Source organism: Lagopus leucura, unplaced genomic scaffold (assembly GCF_019238085.1).
Source record: "Lagopus leucura isolate 7727_CA_CO unplaced genomic scaffold, USGS_WTPT01 Super-Scaffold_100043, whole genome shotgun sequence".
In the NCBI taxonomy this organism is placed as follows: domain Eukaryota; kingdom Metazoa; phylum Chordata; class Aves; order Galliformes; family Phasianidae; genus Lagopus; species Lagopus leucura.
Genome location: NW_024962290.1, coordinates 2,687,092 through 2,701,806, shown reverse-complemented (window position 1 = coordinate 2,701,806; position 14,715 = coordinate 2,687,092). Strand labels below are relative to the sequence as shown.

The 14,715-nt window shown below is 51.3% G+C and overlaps 1 protein-coding gene across 1 annotated transcript; it reads left to right on the top strand.

Moving 5' to 3' along the window:
• Positions 1-13: 13 nt before the first annotated feature.
• On the top strand, positions 14-14,260 carry PFKFB2 (6-phosphofructo-2-kinase/fructose-2,6-biphosphatase 2). The gene is given in 17 exon segments (XM_042884098.1): positions 14-269; positions 272-601; positions 1,081-1,206; positions 1,292-1,388; positions 1,941-2,007; positions 2,165-2,239; positions 2,356-2,412; positions 2,993-3,117; positions 3,424-3,631; positions 3,726-3,872; positions 4,268-4,372; positions 4,953-5,082; positions 5,797-5,859; positions 6,268-6,341; positions 7,564-7,734; positions 8,785-8,807; positions 11,409-14,260. Coding segments are annotated over 17 exon segments (2,070 nt in total). The 3' UTR covers positions 11,425-14,260.
• Positions 14,261-14,715: the final 455 nt, after the last annotated feature.

Here is a 14,715-nt window from a genome sequence, read left to right as displayed (position 1 = left end):
CTCACCTGAGTGGATGCCCAGCTCGCCCAGCCGCCGCTCGCCGTCGCTGAGGTCGAGGCTCCGCGGAGGGAAGCCGAGCAGCAGCCGCTGGGCAGGGGCGGGGACGCCGGTGAGGGCGGCCAGGGCGGCCTGCATGTCGCGGAGACGGGAGTGTGCCGTGAGGCCGGGCAGCGGCTGGGTGCCGCTCCGGGCCTTGCAGCGCAGCCGCAACATCCTTCGCGCGGCCGCCGCCCCCTCCTTCCTCTTCCTCCCTCCTCCTCTTCCTCCTCCCCCCGCCCGTCTCCGTTTCCGCCCCGGCCCAGCGCCCGCTGGTTCTCGCGAGATCTTTTTCCGCGCTGTTTCATTGGCCGCTGGGCCGCGGCCAATCGCGGTGTTGCCAGAGCGGGCGGCGCGCGCCGCGGCCGGTGTCGATCTCATTTGCATGCAGGGCGCGCTTGGGGTTGTGGCGTAGCGCCGTTCTCCCGCCCGCTTGCCGGGGAGCGATTTACATCTCATTTGCATGCAGCGCGGCGGCGCGGAGCCATGGCGGCGGCGTACCGGCACGGCGGCAGCGCGCCGCGGGGCAGAACCGGGGCCCAGCGCGGCGGGGAGAAGAAGTGCTGTGAGTACCGGGGCGGAACCGCGCACGGAGCGCTTTTCGCGGAGGAAAGAAAAAAAAAAAAAAAAAAAGCGGTTGTCGGATTCGCTTAACAAAACGCGCGGTTCCCACGGCACGCGTGGGTTTGAGTGCGCGCGGCAAAGCCCCGCTGTGCCGGTGCCCTTCGTGCTGCTGACAGCCTCAGCTCAGCCTCGCTGCAGCCCTGCTACCTCCTGACCTCCTGTTTTCCGTGACCGTCTGCTTAAACCCATGTTTTCTTCCATCCTCAAGCCATTTTTCTTCTGCCCTTGGCAGCCCGTGTCTCCTGGGTAAATATTTGTCCCGCCGAGAACCGCGTTAGCCCCATTAGCTGCAGCAGGTGCACCGCTGCTAATCACTTTCATTAGCTAACACCGCTTGCAGCACTCATTAGGAGTCGCAGCCAGTTGCAGGACGGCCGGCTCTGTCTGTCCGCTGGGCTCCACGCTAACGTTTTCCTGCAGCGTGGGCATCCTACATGACCAACTCACCCACCCTCATCGTGATGATCGGGCTGCCAGCGCGCGGCAAGACCTACGTCTCCAAGAAGCTGACACGTTACCTCAACTGGATCGGGGTGCCCACCCGAGGTGTGTGCCCCCACGGCCCCCTGCCCACAGGTGGGAGGGTGTCTGTGGGCACCCATGTCAGCACGGCGTTATTTTGTGTCCCAAGTGTTCAATTTAGGGGTGTATCGCCGGGAAGCTGTCAAATCCTACAAATCCTATGACTTCTTCAGGCACGATAACAAAGAAGCGATGGAGATCCGCAAGTGAGTTGGCGTCATGGGGCCGTGCAGATGGCCTGCGGTCTGCTTAGGCTTGGGGTTGGCAGCCCGTGTGTTTCTGTAGCACAAAATAACATTGAATGGCACGGAAGGAGGTGGTGCGGAGCGCAGATCCATTGGCAGGATCCCTGGATGCGTGGGAATGTCATTGGCATCAGGAGAAATAGATGGAAAGGAGGGGCTTGGAGCACCCAGGGGAGCAGGGAGTGTAGGGGGTACCTCGGGTGCTGTTCCCAGGTGTGGATTTTTGCCCTCAGACATGTCTTTTTGAGGGCAGTGGGGCTGGGGATCTGCATGGAGCCTCAACTGGTAGAGGCAGCAACAGGGGCATCCCAAGGGCAGGGATGGGAACATGGGAAAATGGGGATTTAAACAGAGTTGAGCTCTGTAGAGCCCCCAGGAATTGAGGCACACAGCCTCGCTTCTTTCCATCTGAGGAGAGAACAGCCAGCTGAATTTTTCCCAATCTCAGAGACTTGGAGGACCTCCAATCTGAATGCCTTGCACCTGCTCTGACACTGCATTTCTCTCCTGCAGACGATGTGCCTTGGTGGCCCTACAGGACGTGAAGGCGTACCTCCTGGAGGAGTGTGGGCAGATAGCTGTAAGGCTCTTCCCAGCCAAACACACCATGGGGGCTTCGTATCTGGGTTGTTCAAAGCTGCCCAGGGCATTCGGGAACCCAAATGTAACCCCTAATCCTTTGGGGCTGTTTAAGAAGCTGCAGATAAACTTTCTCATTGCCACTTATTTTCTGATAGGTGTTCGATGCAACCAACACAACTCGGGAAAGACGGGACCTGATCTTAAATTTTGCTAAGGAAAATGCTTTCAAGGTAGCGCTGCTGTATTTAATTTGTGATTGTGATCACAGTGCTGGAGTTGTTTTTGACTTGTGATTTAAACCAGAACTCTTGGTTCTCTAAAACATGTTTCACTGCCTCCTTCACAGGTGTTCTTTGTGGAATCTGTGTGCGACGATCCGGAGGTCATTGCTGCCAACATCCTGGTACGTTGCCAGGCTCTGTGTCACGGAGCTGCGTGCTGTGCAAGGTCACCAGCTCTGCTCACAGCACTGCTGCTGTATTGTTGGCATTAGGGATGATGTGCACAGTGCGGGGTGGTCGGGATCCCGCTCAGATGGCTGCTGATGGTTGCAGGCATTCCCTCTGCTGCAGGTGCCAGCTGGGGGCTGAAGCTCCGTGTGTCACCTTGCTGCTCCTGCAAGGAGGGCTGGGGGCTGAAGGAGGCTTCCCCATAGTGCTCTTACATCTCAGCTTGTAAATACTATTGAAGATTTATGGGTTGTAAAAGCTGAAGGTGCAGTTGTTGAAGTTGGATGTGAGCTGAAGCCGGACAGTGTTTGACCTTGAACATGGGATGACAGGCAGCTGTGTCTGCACCGGGGCCAAGCACTGCAGTGTGCTCCCCATTGCCTTTTGTTGCATTGCCAGGAGCAGGTTTTTCCACCGGGCAGCACTAAGCAATGCTGACTCGTTTCAGAAGGGAAAGATGATGATGTTCAGTGCTGCTTTTGCTCCCTGCCATGTTTGCTCAGCTTTCCCCACGTGCCTCTTTCTGCTCGACAGGAGGTGAAAGTCTCCAGCCCCGATTACCCCGAAAGAAACAGGGAGAATGTGATGGATGACTTCCTGAAGAGAATCGAGTGCTACAAGGTCACGTACCAACCCCTTGATCCCGATGAGTACGACAAGTAAGCAGCGAGCCCGGGCTGTGCTCTGTCCCTGAGCTGCTTTGCTTTGCTGCTTTGTGTTCTGTGCCCAAAGACTTGCAATGCTTGTGCTGAAGCACTCCCGAAGCTGAGATTTGCTCGTGCGAAGGCGATGCCCTTGGGTTGCAGTGGATTTGAATGTGATGCTCCTTGTGCAAGCACGGTGTGTCCTGTGTCCCCGCAGTGGCGCTGATGCCTTTAACTCAGGGCAGAGAGCTGGGGGACGCCTGCACGTGTGTCAGTTGTCAAACCCGGCGTGTGGGTGTTCTTATTTTATGTTGACTCCAGAGATCTTTCCTTCATTAAAGTGATCAATGTGGGACAGCGGTTCCTAGTGAACAGAGTCCAAGATTACATCCAGAGCAAAATCGTCTATTACCTAATGAACATCCACGTGCAGCCACGCACCATCTACCTCTGCCGGCACGGTGAGAGCGAATACAACCTCCTTGGCAAGATTGGAGGGGACTCTGGGCTGTCACCACGTGGCAAGCAGGTGAGGGTCTGCAGCACCCAGATGGCTGCACTGCAAAGGAGGTGTGGGGGGCAGCTGCCCTGTGCAGCTCCTGAGCTCCTCTGCCCTCTCTCAGTTTGCACAGGCGCTGAAGAAGTTCATTGAGGAGCAGGAGATTGTGGAGCTGAAGGTGTGGACCAGCCAGCTGAAGCGCACCATCCAGACAGCTGAGTCACTGGGGGTCACCTATGAACAGTGGAAGATCCTCAATGAGATTGATGCTGTGAGTGGGGCACGGTGAAGCCTTCTGCTTTTCTAGGTGGAAAATAATTAAATTGGGCATAGAAGTGTTTCCTGACCATCGCTCAAGTTTTCCAGCCATGGCTGTGCGTAACGCCCTCCACCCCTATCAGGGGTCTCTCACTAGGGCTGAAAGCACCTGGAACGGTTAGAGCTTTGCACAGCAGCAGACCTTGCACTCCAGCTGGTGTTGGGAGGAGTGACACTGAGCATCCCACGCCCTCGTGGGGTGTATGCAGCGCCTTGCTGCTGGGTGAAGGTTGGCACTCTCACTCTGTTTTTGAGGGCAAAAGAAATGCTGGTGTTGTGCTCGTATTTGTGTACTGAATTGCTGTACACCTCCTGAAGTGATGCTGCACGGAGTTGTGCTTCCTGCAGGGGGTGTGTGAAGAGATGACATATGCAGAGATCGAAGCCAAATACCCTGATGAGTTTGCCTTGAGGGATCAGGAGAAATACCTCTATCGCTATCCTGGAGGAGAGGTGAGAGCACTTAAGAGAAGCAGAGTGCTGCAGTATGCATTGGGCAACGTGTGATGAGTGAAATGGAGGGGCGTTGCTTGGTTTCAGCTCTCTGTCCCCAGTATTTCCATGAGAAATCAAAAGCCCTAGTGAACCCAGCTCTCTTAGAGGAAAGGAGCACTGCTTGCTGTTCCAGCAGTGTGTGAAGCAGGTTCATTGTGCTGCTCTCAGTTGGCTGAAGCTGAGTTGTCCCTATGGAAAATCACCCTGGGAGAGAGAAATGGCTGTGGGTGGGGATGGAGTCACTTCTGGTTTTACTTTACAGCCATATTTAAATGTGTAATTTAGTGGTTTATTTTCTTTTCAAACTGCACTTGCTAAGAGTTATCACTAACCTGAACTTCCTGTAATCTGAGGGTTGCTGCCATCCAATTTCACCCAGAGCTGTTTCCTTATTTTCCCCTCTATTTACTCCATCACTTCTGCAGTTTGATGCTTTAACCGATACTTTCCTGAAGGTGAAGCTGTGTTAATTGCTACTTCTGCTCCAAGTCTGTTTATAAAAAAAACCCCTTACAAAAATTCCTGTTTTGTTTTGCAGTCCTACCAGGACTTGGTTCAGCGTCTGGAGCCCGTAATTATGGAGCTGGAGCGGCAGGGCAACGTCCTTGTCATCTCCCACCAGGCAGTGATGAGGTGCCTCCTGGCTTACTTTCTGGATAAGAGTGCAGGTACAAAAATAAATGCATGCTGGTGGGGGCTGGCTTCTATTTTTGCTCTTTTTCGGGGTTTTTGGGTGGGTGTCTGGTAATTGCTGTTTTGATTTTTCTTGACAATGGAGGAACTGCTTTAAAAAAGAAAAAAAAAAAACCCCAAAAAAAACACAAAACACCCATTTCTGAAATGGTTTAACCATTGCATTTCAGCAGAGCTTTGCAGGATGTGCCCCGTGAGGGCAGAGTGCTGTCTGCTCAGTGCCTGCCCTGCTGCCTTTCTGCTCAGCCCTCGTTTCCAGAAGTGCTTCAACCAGGGGCATCTCTATGGGATTTGGGGTTTTTTTTTTTGATTTAAGGAAACTGTGCTCTGGTAGAGCAGTGAGGGCAGTGCTCCATGGCACAACGATGCTCTGCAGGACACATGTGAGACACTACGTGCAAGGTGCTCTGTGATGGGAATTGGCTCCTCCTCACTTTGCACAGAGCACTGCTCACTGATCAGCACAGAGCTATCTGTTGTGGGAAGGGCACTGTTTGAGGTCACTTAAAGAGAAAACACCAGGCCCCTGGAAGCTGGGGCATGCTGCTGGGGCAGTGTGATGCTGAGCAGTGCTGAGCTGCTGTAGTTCTCCCTGTGCTTTGGGTTGGGTTTCCCCTGAGCGCCGCTGGGGGGCTGTGGTGGAACCTTTGCTCCTGAAGGTAAAGCTGATGCTGCTGCCTCTCCTGCAGATGAGCTGCCCTACCTGCGCTGCCCCTTGCATGCCATCCTCAAGCTCACCCCGGTCGCCTACGGTACGTGGCTCCTTTGGGTGGTGGGTGCAGCTGTGTGTGGAACAGCAGTTGTTGCTGTCAGTGCTTTTGGTGATGGCGGTGGGAGCAGTGGGATGGTGTGTGGTGGAGGTGTAGATTGGATACAAGGACAAAGCATTTCACAGTAAGTGGGGTGGATGTCCCCATCCCTGGAGACACTCGAGGTCAGGGGATGAGGCTCTGAGCTCTCACAGTGAGGGTCAAAGCCAGAAAGTAACTGAAGTGTGAATTCTCCATGCAGATGAACTGTTCATTGAGATTTTTTTTGTTTTAGTTTAGAAACAAGTAACAACCTTCTGCTCACTTGGCGTGCACTTATAATAGGATTTTATTCTACATGGGTTAGGAAATGCACTTCCTCCAATAAACTCCCCATTCTGTTTGAGCAAGGTTGTAAAGTGGAGACGATCAGCCTGAACGTGGAAGCAGTGAACACCCACCGGGACAAACCTTCCCTGAACTCAGTAAGTTGAGCTGCCTTGTTCTGCCTCGTGGTTCATGTGATTGCTCAACATTTGCCTTCTGTGGACATAAGTCAATTGAAACTCTCCCTGCTATAAGTGCCTGGTTGCTTTCAGTGCCAGCAAGGCTGCTTCAGAAGCAGAACTCATTGCATGTAGAGTTGTATGTGCTTCCCAAGACAGTGGGAGATATTTGGAACAGGGGCAGAAGTAGGCAAACTGAATCCACTTGGGTTAGGATGTACACCTTTAAATGCTATGTCTCGTTGTTAAGGCTTGTTTGGTGTGTCTGCTTGGAATTAGTGCTATTAACACAAAGTAGTTAGGGAGTTCCTGCTGCCTTCCTGAGCTCTCAGCCCATTGCAGAGCCATAGGCACTGTAAGGCTGCACCTTGGGGTGCATTGTGGGGTCAGCAGCCCCAGGACAGGCTGCTGCTGTGCTGTGGGAGGGAAGCATGGGGCTCATCCCTTCCTTTGAGGTGAGGATGTTTGTAGTGTGCTGGTTGGTGGCTCTCTGCCCTTGCCCTTGTCTTTGTGGATCTCACCAATGTTTTGCAAGCATTCTGTGGAAGTTTCCACTGTTTTTGTGCTCACTTGTGCAGGCATGCTTTTGTTTTGCAGAGTGCCTGCAGGTATTGGGGAATGCCACTGAACAGCTGGTTCAGTAAGGCTCCCCAGTTAAGCACCACAAAACCTACCACTGCATTAGGTTGCAGGGGAGCTGATCTGAACTGAGCACATCTTCAGCTCCAGTGGTGCATGGAGGCTTTTAGCCACCCCATGGCATTGGAGGAGGTTCTAGAAAGAGCTCCAAGGAAGAAGGGTTATCTGCCATTGTCTCAGACTTGTTGCTTTGCTGCTCGTGTGATTCCTGTGCTGAAATCATTGGTGCTGCTTGGAGGAGTTGGAGGATGCTCCTGCTCTGCTTCCTTGGGAACAAACTACTTTGAGAGCAGAAATACAAATAAGGGAAGTTTTTCTATTTATTTTTTATTTTTTCCTGAATCAATTGTAAAAATCAGTAAGCAACAAACAAACAAAAAAACAAAACAACCCAACACAAACTAACTCCGAACCCAGAAGGAAGTAAATCTGCAAGCAAAGCAAATGTAGGACATCCACCACCGCGGATCCGCTCGTGGCCAGAGGCTCTCGGGGATGCACTGCAGTTGTAACATCTCCTTCCCCTTTTCCCTTCCTTGTGATGTCCTCCACCTGCAACCAGAGCTGCCTTCCCATGATCCAGAGCCCAGGCAGGATGAGGAGGAGCAGCCTGACGCCGCTGGCCAGCACGGCCACGGAGCAGCGCCCGCGGCACCACAGCGTTGGGAGCGGCCCCACTGACCTGCAGGTTCGAGGTGCAGCTGCTCAACCCCGGCTGCAAGCCACTGTCCAGGTGGTGCCTTGCTCTGCTTCCCCTCCCGTGCCACCCATGTCACCCAACCATGGCTGTAGTCCTGGCAGAAGTACCCCCAAATACCCAAACGCCACTGGGAATCATTCTGCATTGGGCACTCTTAAAATAAACAAGGCAATGCATGAAAATCTCTCCATGAAGCTAGAATTGTGATGCCAGAGGTTTATAGAACCCTGTCCCGTGCAGGCAAGCTTCCATTGTTCCATCCACCCAATGAACCATTGGGTGGTTCATTCTGGGCCGTGCTTTCCAACAAAAGCTTGACTGGAAAGAGTTACAAATATCTCTGTTCAAATGTGTTGGTGCAGCCAAGTGCTGCTCTAGCTGTAGAGCCGTTGGGGAAATCCCAGTGCTCAGTGCCTATGTACGTTCCTATGGATCCCACCAGCAGCTTGTTGAGCAAAGGTTGGGCTCCTGGTGTTTGGGTGCTGCTTGGTTTTTTGCCACCTCGCATTTCTTTTGGTTTGAAATCACATAGATCCCCATCAGGGTGGTATGTGAAGCCCCACTTGCTTCTTTGCAGGTTGAAAATTGGTTCTCTTTGCTGTGTCCCATCACGTGAGGTGGAGGGGGGAGGTTGGGGGCTCCTGGTTGGGGTCGTTGTGCATTTTGTTCCCCTCGGTGCAGTGTGAGACATCTCAGTAAAACTGTGGCTCTTCTATAGGGGGCTTCATTTTCAGATAACAATAAACAGCTTTAATCTCAGACATCTCACAGCTTGATATTTTTCAAGCTGTTTGCAGTTGTGCTGCTTGTAGTTGTGATGCTGTAGCATCGAAAACTTTGAAGCTCAGGAGCCACTGAGCTCCTGGGCAGGGATGGCGAGTGCTGTCCTGGAGCTCTGCCCTGGATGGAGCCACTCAGTGAGCTGCTGCAGCTCAGGTGCAAGCCTGCAGTGATCTCCCTACCCTGAACCCCTTGGGTTGCTTCCCTTCTTTCCTCATTTCCTTCACTGCTGTTACTGTTGCTTGTAAACTACCTTTAAAGTGTACTTTGAGCTCTCCTATGCTGTTTCTTTTTCCTTTGCAGCCTCAAGTGGGAAATGCTTGCCTGTGAGTACCGCTGAGAGCAGCTTGTGTGCGTTCTGTTGTGCTTTAGTAAGTAGGACTTCTCTTGGCTGAAGTTGCATGGAAGCTACTTTGGGAAAAGACAAATGCACTGAGCAGAAGGAGGTCTTGCTGTGCAGTAATTAGTCACTAAGGGGACCTTGATGGTGGCAGAGTGCTAGCAGGGCTGAAGTTCCATCCACAACCCTTCTGTGCTGTCACCCTTAAGGTGATGCTGTCCATCACAGGGCAGTGCAGGAGGTGGTACCAGTGGTGTTCTCCTGTGGCCTGGGGTGAGCTGCATGGATGGAGCAACAGGGAGAGGAGGGATTAGGAGCTGCACTGGGGAGGATGTTTGGGAAGCAGCTCTGTGAGTGAGCCTTGCTGTGCTAGTAGGATTGCTGCTGCCTCCTCTATCATGTCCCCCTGGGGGCATCCTTGGGGTGAGCAGGGCAGGGCTAGCTTTCACCCACTGCTCAGGAGGAGTGTTTTCTTGTCTATATACCCCTTTCTACGGAGCCAGCAGCCAGTGTCACCCAGGAGACCTTGGGCTCTCCCTGCTGTGCTGTTGCTGCAGCAGCTGTGGCAGACCCTGGGGTGACCCCTTGCTTGGCTTAGCAGATGCTTCACCTCATCCAGCTCGTGCACTGTTGTTTTTGTCCTGTAGAAGCTGGTTGCAATTCATGTTTGGGACCTGACTATGGGATAGCTCTTGGTGTGCTTCCCTGCACAGCCCATCCCCATGCATTTGGGACGACCACAAGATCCAGTCTGCTTTTACCCATCTTTGGGAGCATTCTGGAAAGCTTTGGGTGTTGCATCTGCACTGCAGAATGCTGGACCCTGGGACATGGGACTGCCTTTGACCTGCGGGCCCATCCTCTTGCTGCTGGTGCTTTGGCTTCAAATGCAGAGAGCTTGGTTTAGTGGAAAGAGAGGGGAATGGTTGCTGGTTCCATTTCCTGATGGATGGAAGGAAGATGAAGGTTCAGTTGGGGAGGTTGTGCCTCACCTCCAGCTTCTGCTGTTGTGGGGGGAGATGAGTTTCCTCCTGATCTCATTACTCCTACTGGCATGAGCAGCTTTTGACTTGGCCAAAAGTCAGATTTTGCACTTTGTCCTTGAAGTGAAGCTCTTCCAGTTGTTTGTTTGTTTTTTCCATGAGACTCCCTGTCGTCCTGTAGAGCCTCAATGTATACACATTTCCTGGGATAAAAAGACACAGGACTGATCTTTAAATTTACATCTCCTGTTTTTAACTTGCTGCGGAGAGGTTTTACTGGTAAAGCAATTCTACCCTGCCAAAGCTGCAGAAGCACACACAGCCTTGAGTGGTGTTGAATGCAACCATGGCCTTCTTGGGAGCTGCCCAGCCTCTGCAATGCAAACACTGCAGTGTTTCACCCAAAGTTGCCTACATCCCAGCTTTCAGGGTCCTTAATGGTGAAGAAGAGGGGAAAAGCAGAAAGAAACTGGGCTGGGGGAGCTTGCAGTGCATCATTTCATAACATCCACAGCTTCAGTCCTCCAGCTTTGCCTTTGTTCTCTGAACTGCAAGGGGCTGTGTTTAGAAAACGAATGCATATGCCAGCTATGAAAAACTACCCTTCTAACATTATGCTTCAAGTGTTTGCTTTCCCTTTTGTTTAAAATAATAATAATAATAATAATTCCTCAGGGGCATCCAGGAAGGGAGTTTGGTCCAACTTCCTTCATTCCTCTGCAAACCCTCTCTTAATAGTGGTGCTTTGCTTGAGAAAACAGCATGTGAGCAGCTATTGTGAGTTAACTGATGGTTACTTATTAAGTGTCACTGCTGGGAAAGCTATTCAGATATTATATTTTTCTTATCACAAGTGGAAAGAATGTAGGGTCTGAGTTTCCTGAATGTTGGACAGAAATGTTGATGCCTGCTGCTAATTGTCAGCAAATTGGCTTGAGAGCTGTGCCTGCTGTTTTAGTGCAGAACAGTGATGGCTGGGTAAGGAGGTAACAAGACAAATGGTGTGCATTGATTGCACACCCCTTTGCAGTGTCCAAAGCACTGCTGTGCATTGCAGCTCAGGTCTCTGAGACCAATGTCTGTGCTCTGGGATGTGGAATGAGCAGCAGCTGCTGCAGGGCATCGTGTCTGTCAGGTTTTAGTGAATGCAACATTCACTTGTACTGATGCGTGTTCCTTCTGTGGCCCTTGGTGAGACACTGGAAGATGTTTTATCAGAACCAGAAGTGTTCATTGTGGCTGATAGGAGAATTTATTACTGTGACTTTTCTAACATTTGTCTGGAAGTGTAATTTCCTGCGGAGAGGAATAAAACAGAGTGACCCTGAGTAGCGATCAGCCTCATTCTTGCATGGTGCTCAGTAAAGGTTGCATGCCCAGGCTTGGGGCAGCTGGGAGAGCTCTGCAGGAGGCTGAATGGCAAAGCAGGAAGAAATTATCTGCTCAGGATCAAGTTCATTAGCAGATCCTTGGGTGGATGCAGCCAGGTAGATCCACTGCACGGAGCTGGTTGGATTCTGTGCTGTGAAGCATCTTCTGTGGTGTCCTTTGGTTTAGCACCCGTGGGTTGAGCCGTGTTCCAACCTGTGCCTTTCTCTCCACAGAGGCTGGCTGGCCTAGAGGTGGAGGGCTGCAATGGACAGCAGGAGCCTGATGGGACACAGTGCCAGCTGGGAGCGCAGTGAGCAGTGCCTTCCTGCAGCCATCCTGTCCTTGTGAGCACTCGGTGTCTGCCATGGCACTGCAGAAAACTTCCTGAGAAGATTTTTTCAGCTGCTTTTAACGTGTGTGTGCTTGTGTGTGTGAGCAGCAGGACATGTGAGTGAGCTTGTCCCCATGCTTTGTGTGCGCTGCTCAGGGCCGCCTCTGGGCCTCTCCCTGCTTGCTGAAGCAACGTTTCTTTGGCAGATGTTCTCATCAGACCCAGTTCCCAGGTTTTATTCAATCTTTATCATCTCTGAGCTCAAACGCAGTTACTCAGTGCAATTTAACAAGCAGAAGCACTCCAGGTATCGCTTGGCTTCCATGGCTGTTGCTTTGAATCCCCCCAGACCTGAGCCTCTTGCTTTACTTTGGGAAGGGTTTTGCATGTGCTGTGGCAAAAGGCACTTACAGAATTGTTCAGTCCTACAAGATCACCCACTGCAGGGGACAAGGACATGGATTTGCCCATTGCCATCTGGGAACAGCCAAGCTGCTTTTGGGCTCAAACCCTGCTTTGGTTGTCCACTGCATGCCTCACCCTGTTCTCTTTTCTCCTGGGCTTTGTGGATGCTTTTCTCTTGCAGCAAAAATTCCTCACTCTGCATTGCACAGCACTGTTTTCTTCCTGCATTCCATGCTTACTGTCCTGTTCCCTTTACTTTAGCCAAAACGTCTCACGATCAGCTTGGATGTTTTGCACTCATAGATGCATCAGAGAATCGTGGATTCATTGACCAAAGCTTAGTCGTGCTAATTCTGCAGAGCATTTCCTATTGCTATACCCATTTTGAGATGTTTTTGTTGTCAGAAGGTAGTGAAGGGCCCGGGCTGTGGGTGAGGTGAGGAGCAGCAGTGGGGCCACGTGTGTGTGTGCTGTGTGATGGTTTTTTACTCATCTCTTGTACCAATTTTCAGACCCACAGCACATTTCTGTACTCACATGTGAGTAAGCTGTGAATGTTGCTGATGTAATGCTGCCTTTTGTGGAGCTGAAGCTGTTGAAGTATTTAGGGCACAGGTGGTGCACTCCTTCAGTGCTGGCTGCCTGTTATTGGGTTGCCCTGCCAAGAGGTGGGGTGATGACACTCCGAGTTTTCACTTTTCTCTTACGAGTTATTTGCCAAACTCCATTTTCTCTCACTCCTAATGTCCCCCTTGAAATTAGGGCAAAACTGTCAGGTTTGCAGCCCTGCGATTAGGTGAAGAAATGGGCATTTGGGGTTGAGCAGGATGCTGTTACAGACCTGCTCCGTCCAACGACTCCAACATCTGTGATCATGGGACCCAGGCTGTGTGTGTGAAGTGTGTAAATCAGTGCCCATCCGCAGATACCTGAGCCCCACACACTCTGCCTGTGCTCAGTGGGCTGAGCTTACGTGGGGATTTGTGTTGTAAACACTCCCACAGCTTTTATTCTCTCAAGCTGAGATGAGAGGCCACAGCAGAAGCCCCAAACGCTGTAGGATGTACAGTCTGCAGAAGTTTTATGTTGATCTTAAGCAGTTATGCTCCAGAGGGATGAAATTCAGGGGGTAAAAAAACCAGAGTTTTATTGGTTTTACTCCTTAGGCTGTTCCCACTGAGCAGTTGTCCTTGTTAGAAATAAGCCAGGGCTGGGAGGAGAAAGGAAAGGAGAAACAAAAAGTTGAAGGAAGAGTTCTATAGGCTGCATAGCACAGCAGTGATCCTCCAATGCACAAACATGCTGGGGTGGGCTGGCTGCAAAGCTGCAGCATCAGAACCACCAGCAGATGCCTACTGTGAGCTGTTCACGCACAATGTGTTGTAATAACTGGTGGTGAGGGGTTAGGTGTATGTGTATCGTTAAGGAGCTAATGGCTGTAAAGAGGCACAGCCATTTTTTTCCTGCCAGAATTCATGAATGTAGCTGATGAGTGTCGGTAGTCATCAGTTTTTAATTGCTGCTTAATGTCTGCTCTGCAGTGGTGGCTGGCTGTGGGTTGCTGTGCTCCCCAAGCGATGCTGCAGCAGCTGCATGCTGGTGCTGGGACAGAGCCATCTGCAGCAGCCAGACCGTCCCTCAGCGCTTTAAGCCAAAGCACAGCTTCTCCTACTGCATCTTAACTTAATACCTGTGTCTGTAAGGCAGAGCAGTGGCAAATTCCCAGTGCAGGTGAATGGTAGGTGACAGCGTGGGTGCTGCAGGTCCCAGGTGAGCCTCTGCCTGTGCTGGGTGCCAGGCACTTCCTTGAAACCACCTGACTGCCCTGGCACCGCTCATGCAAACAGCTCAGGATAAATAAGGGTTGCACAATTTACCTGAATTTAGGCTTAACGGGGGTTTGCACTGCTGGTCATACGGAGCTGTGGTGTTGGGCTGTGTTCAAACACTCCAATAGCTCACCATGGGCTGAATGTCCAGCGGTGGGCTTGCCTGCTTTGTGAGCATTTCACCAGCACCAGATCTTACTCCTGTATCTCCCTGATTTCTATTTCCATCCGCTTTTGATGTCAGAGGTGCTCTGTGCTGGTCTCAGGGTGCTGCTCTGCATTACTGTGTGCTGCTTGCAAACTGCATCCTTGTGCTGTGCGTGGGGAGGGTGATGTTTTGTGTTTCATGGAGTTCTGCTGTGTTACTGCTTTCTAATGGTCTTTTTTTCTAGGTTTTAAAGAAAAAAAGCAATGTATGCAGAGTTGTTGTGTTGTGTACTCTTTGCACTTACGCACAATTATCCCATGAGCATTTATTTACAATACAGAGGTTTTAAAAATAAAATCTTGTTTTCTCTCCCTTTCTGTGACTGTTTGCTATAACTGCGTCACCAAACCAGCACACAGCGGGTGATGCTCAGCTCAGGGAGTGCTTGGGAAGCACTGGGGGTGAAGGTGAGCTTGGGGCAGGGGGCTTGGGAGCAGGAGAGGTGGGTGCCATCCTCTTCCCTAAGTAATCCATGTTGAAAATGATGATGTTGGAGGAAGCAGAATTCACATTTTCAGATTTCTTGAGGTGTTGTGTTAAGAGCAAATCTCTTTTTCTAGAAAAAAACATCTAGAAGAGCAATGGGTGAAATCACTTTGGAGATCCCTGTGCTGATTGAGATGTTGGATAACTCCAGTTCTTCCTTCCGCTCTTCTCCAAGAGCAGAGATCTGGATTTGCACATGGTTTAGAGGGAAGCTCTACCTCTGGCAGCTGTGCATGCACTTTTATTTCTGATGACGTTAATAGCATTCATTCTCTTGCAGT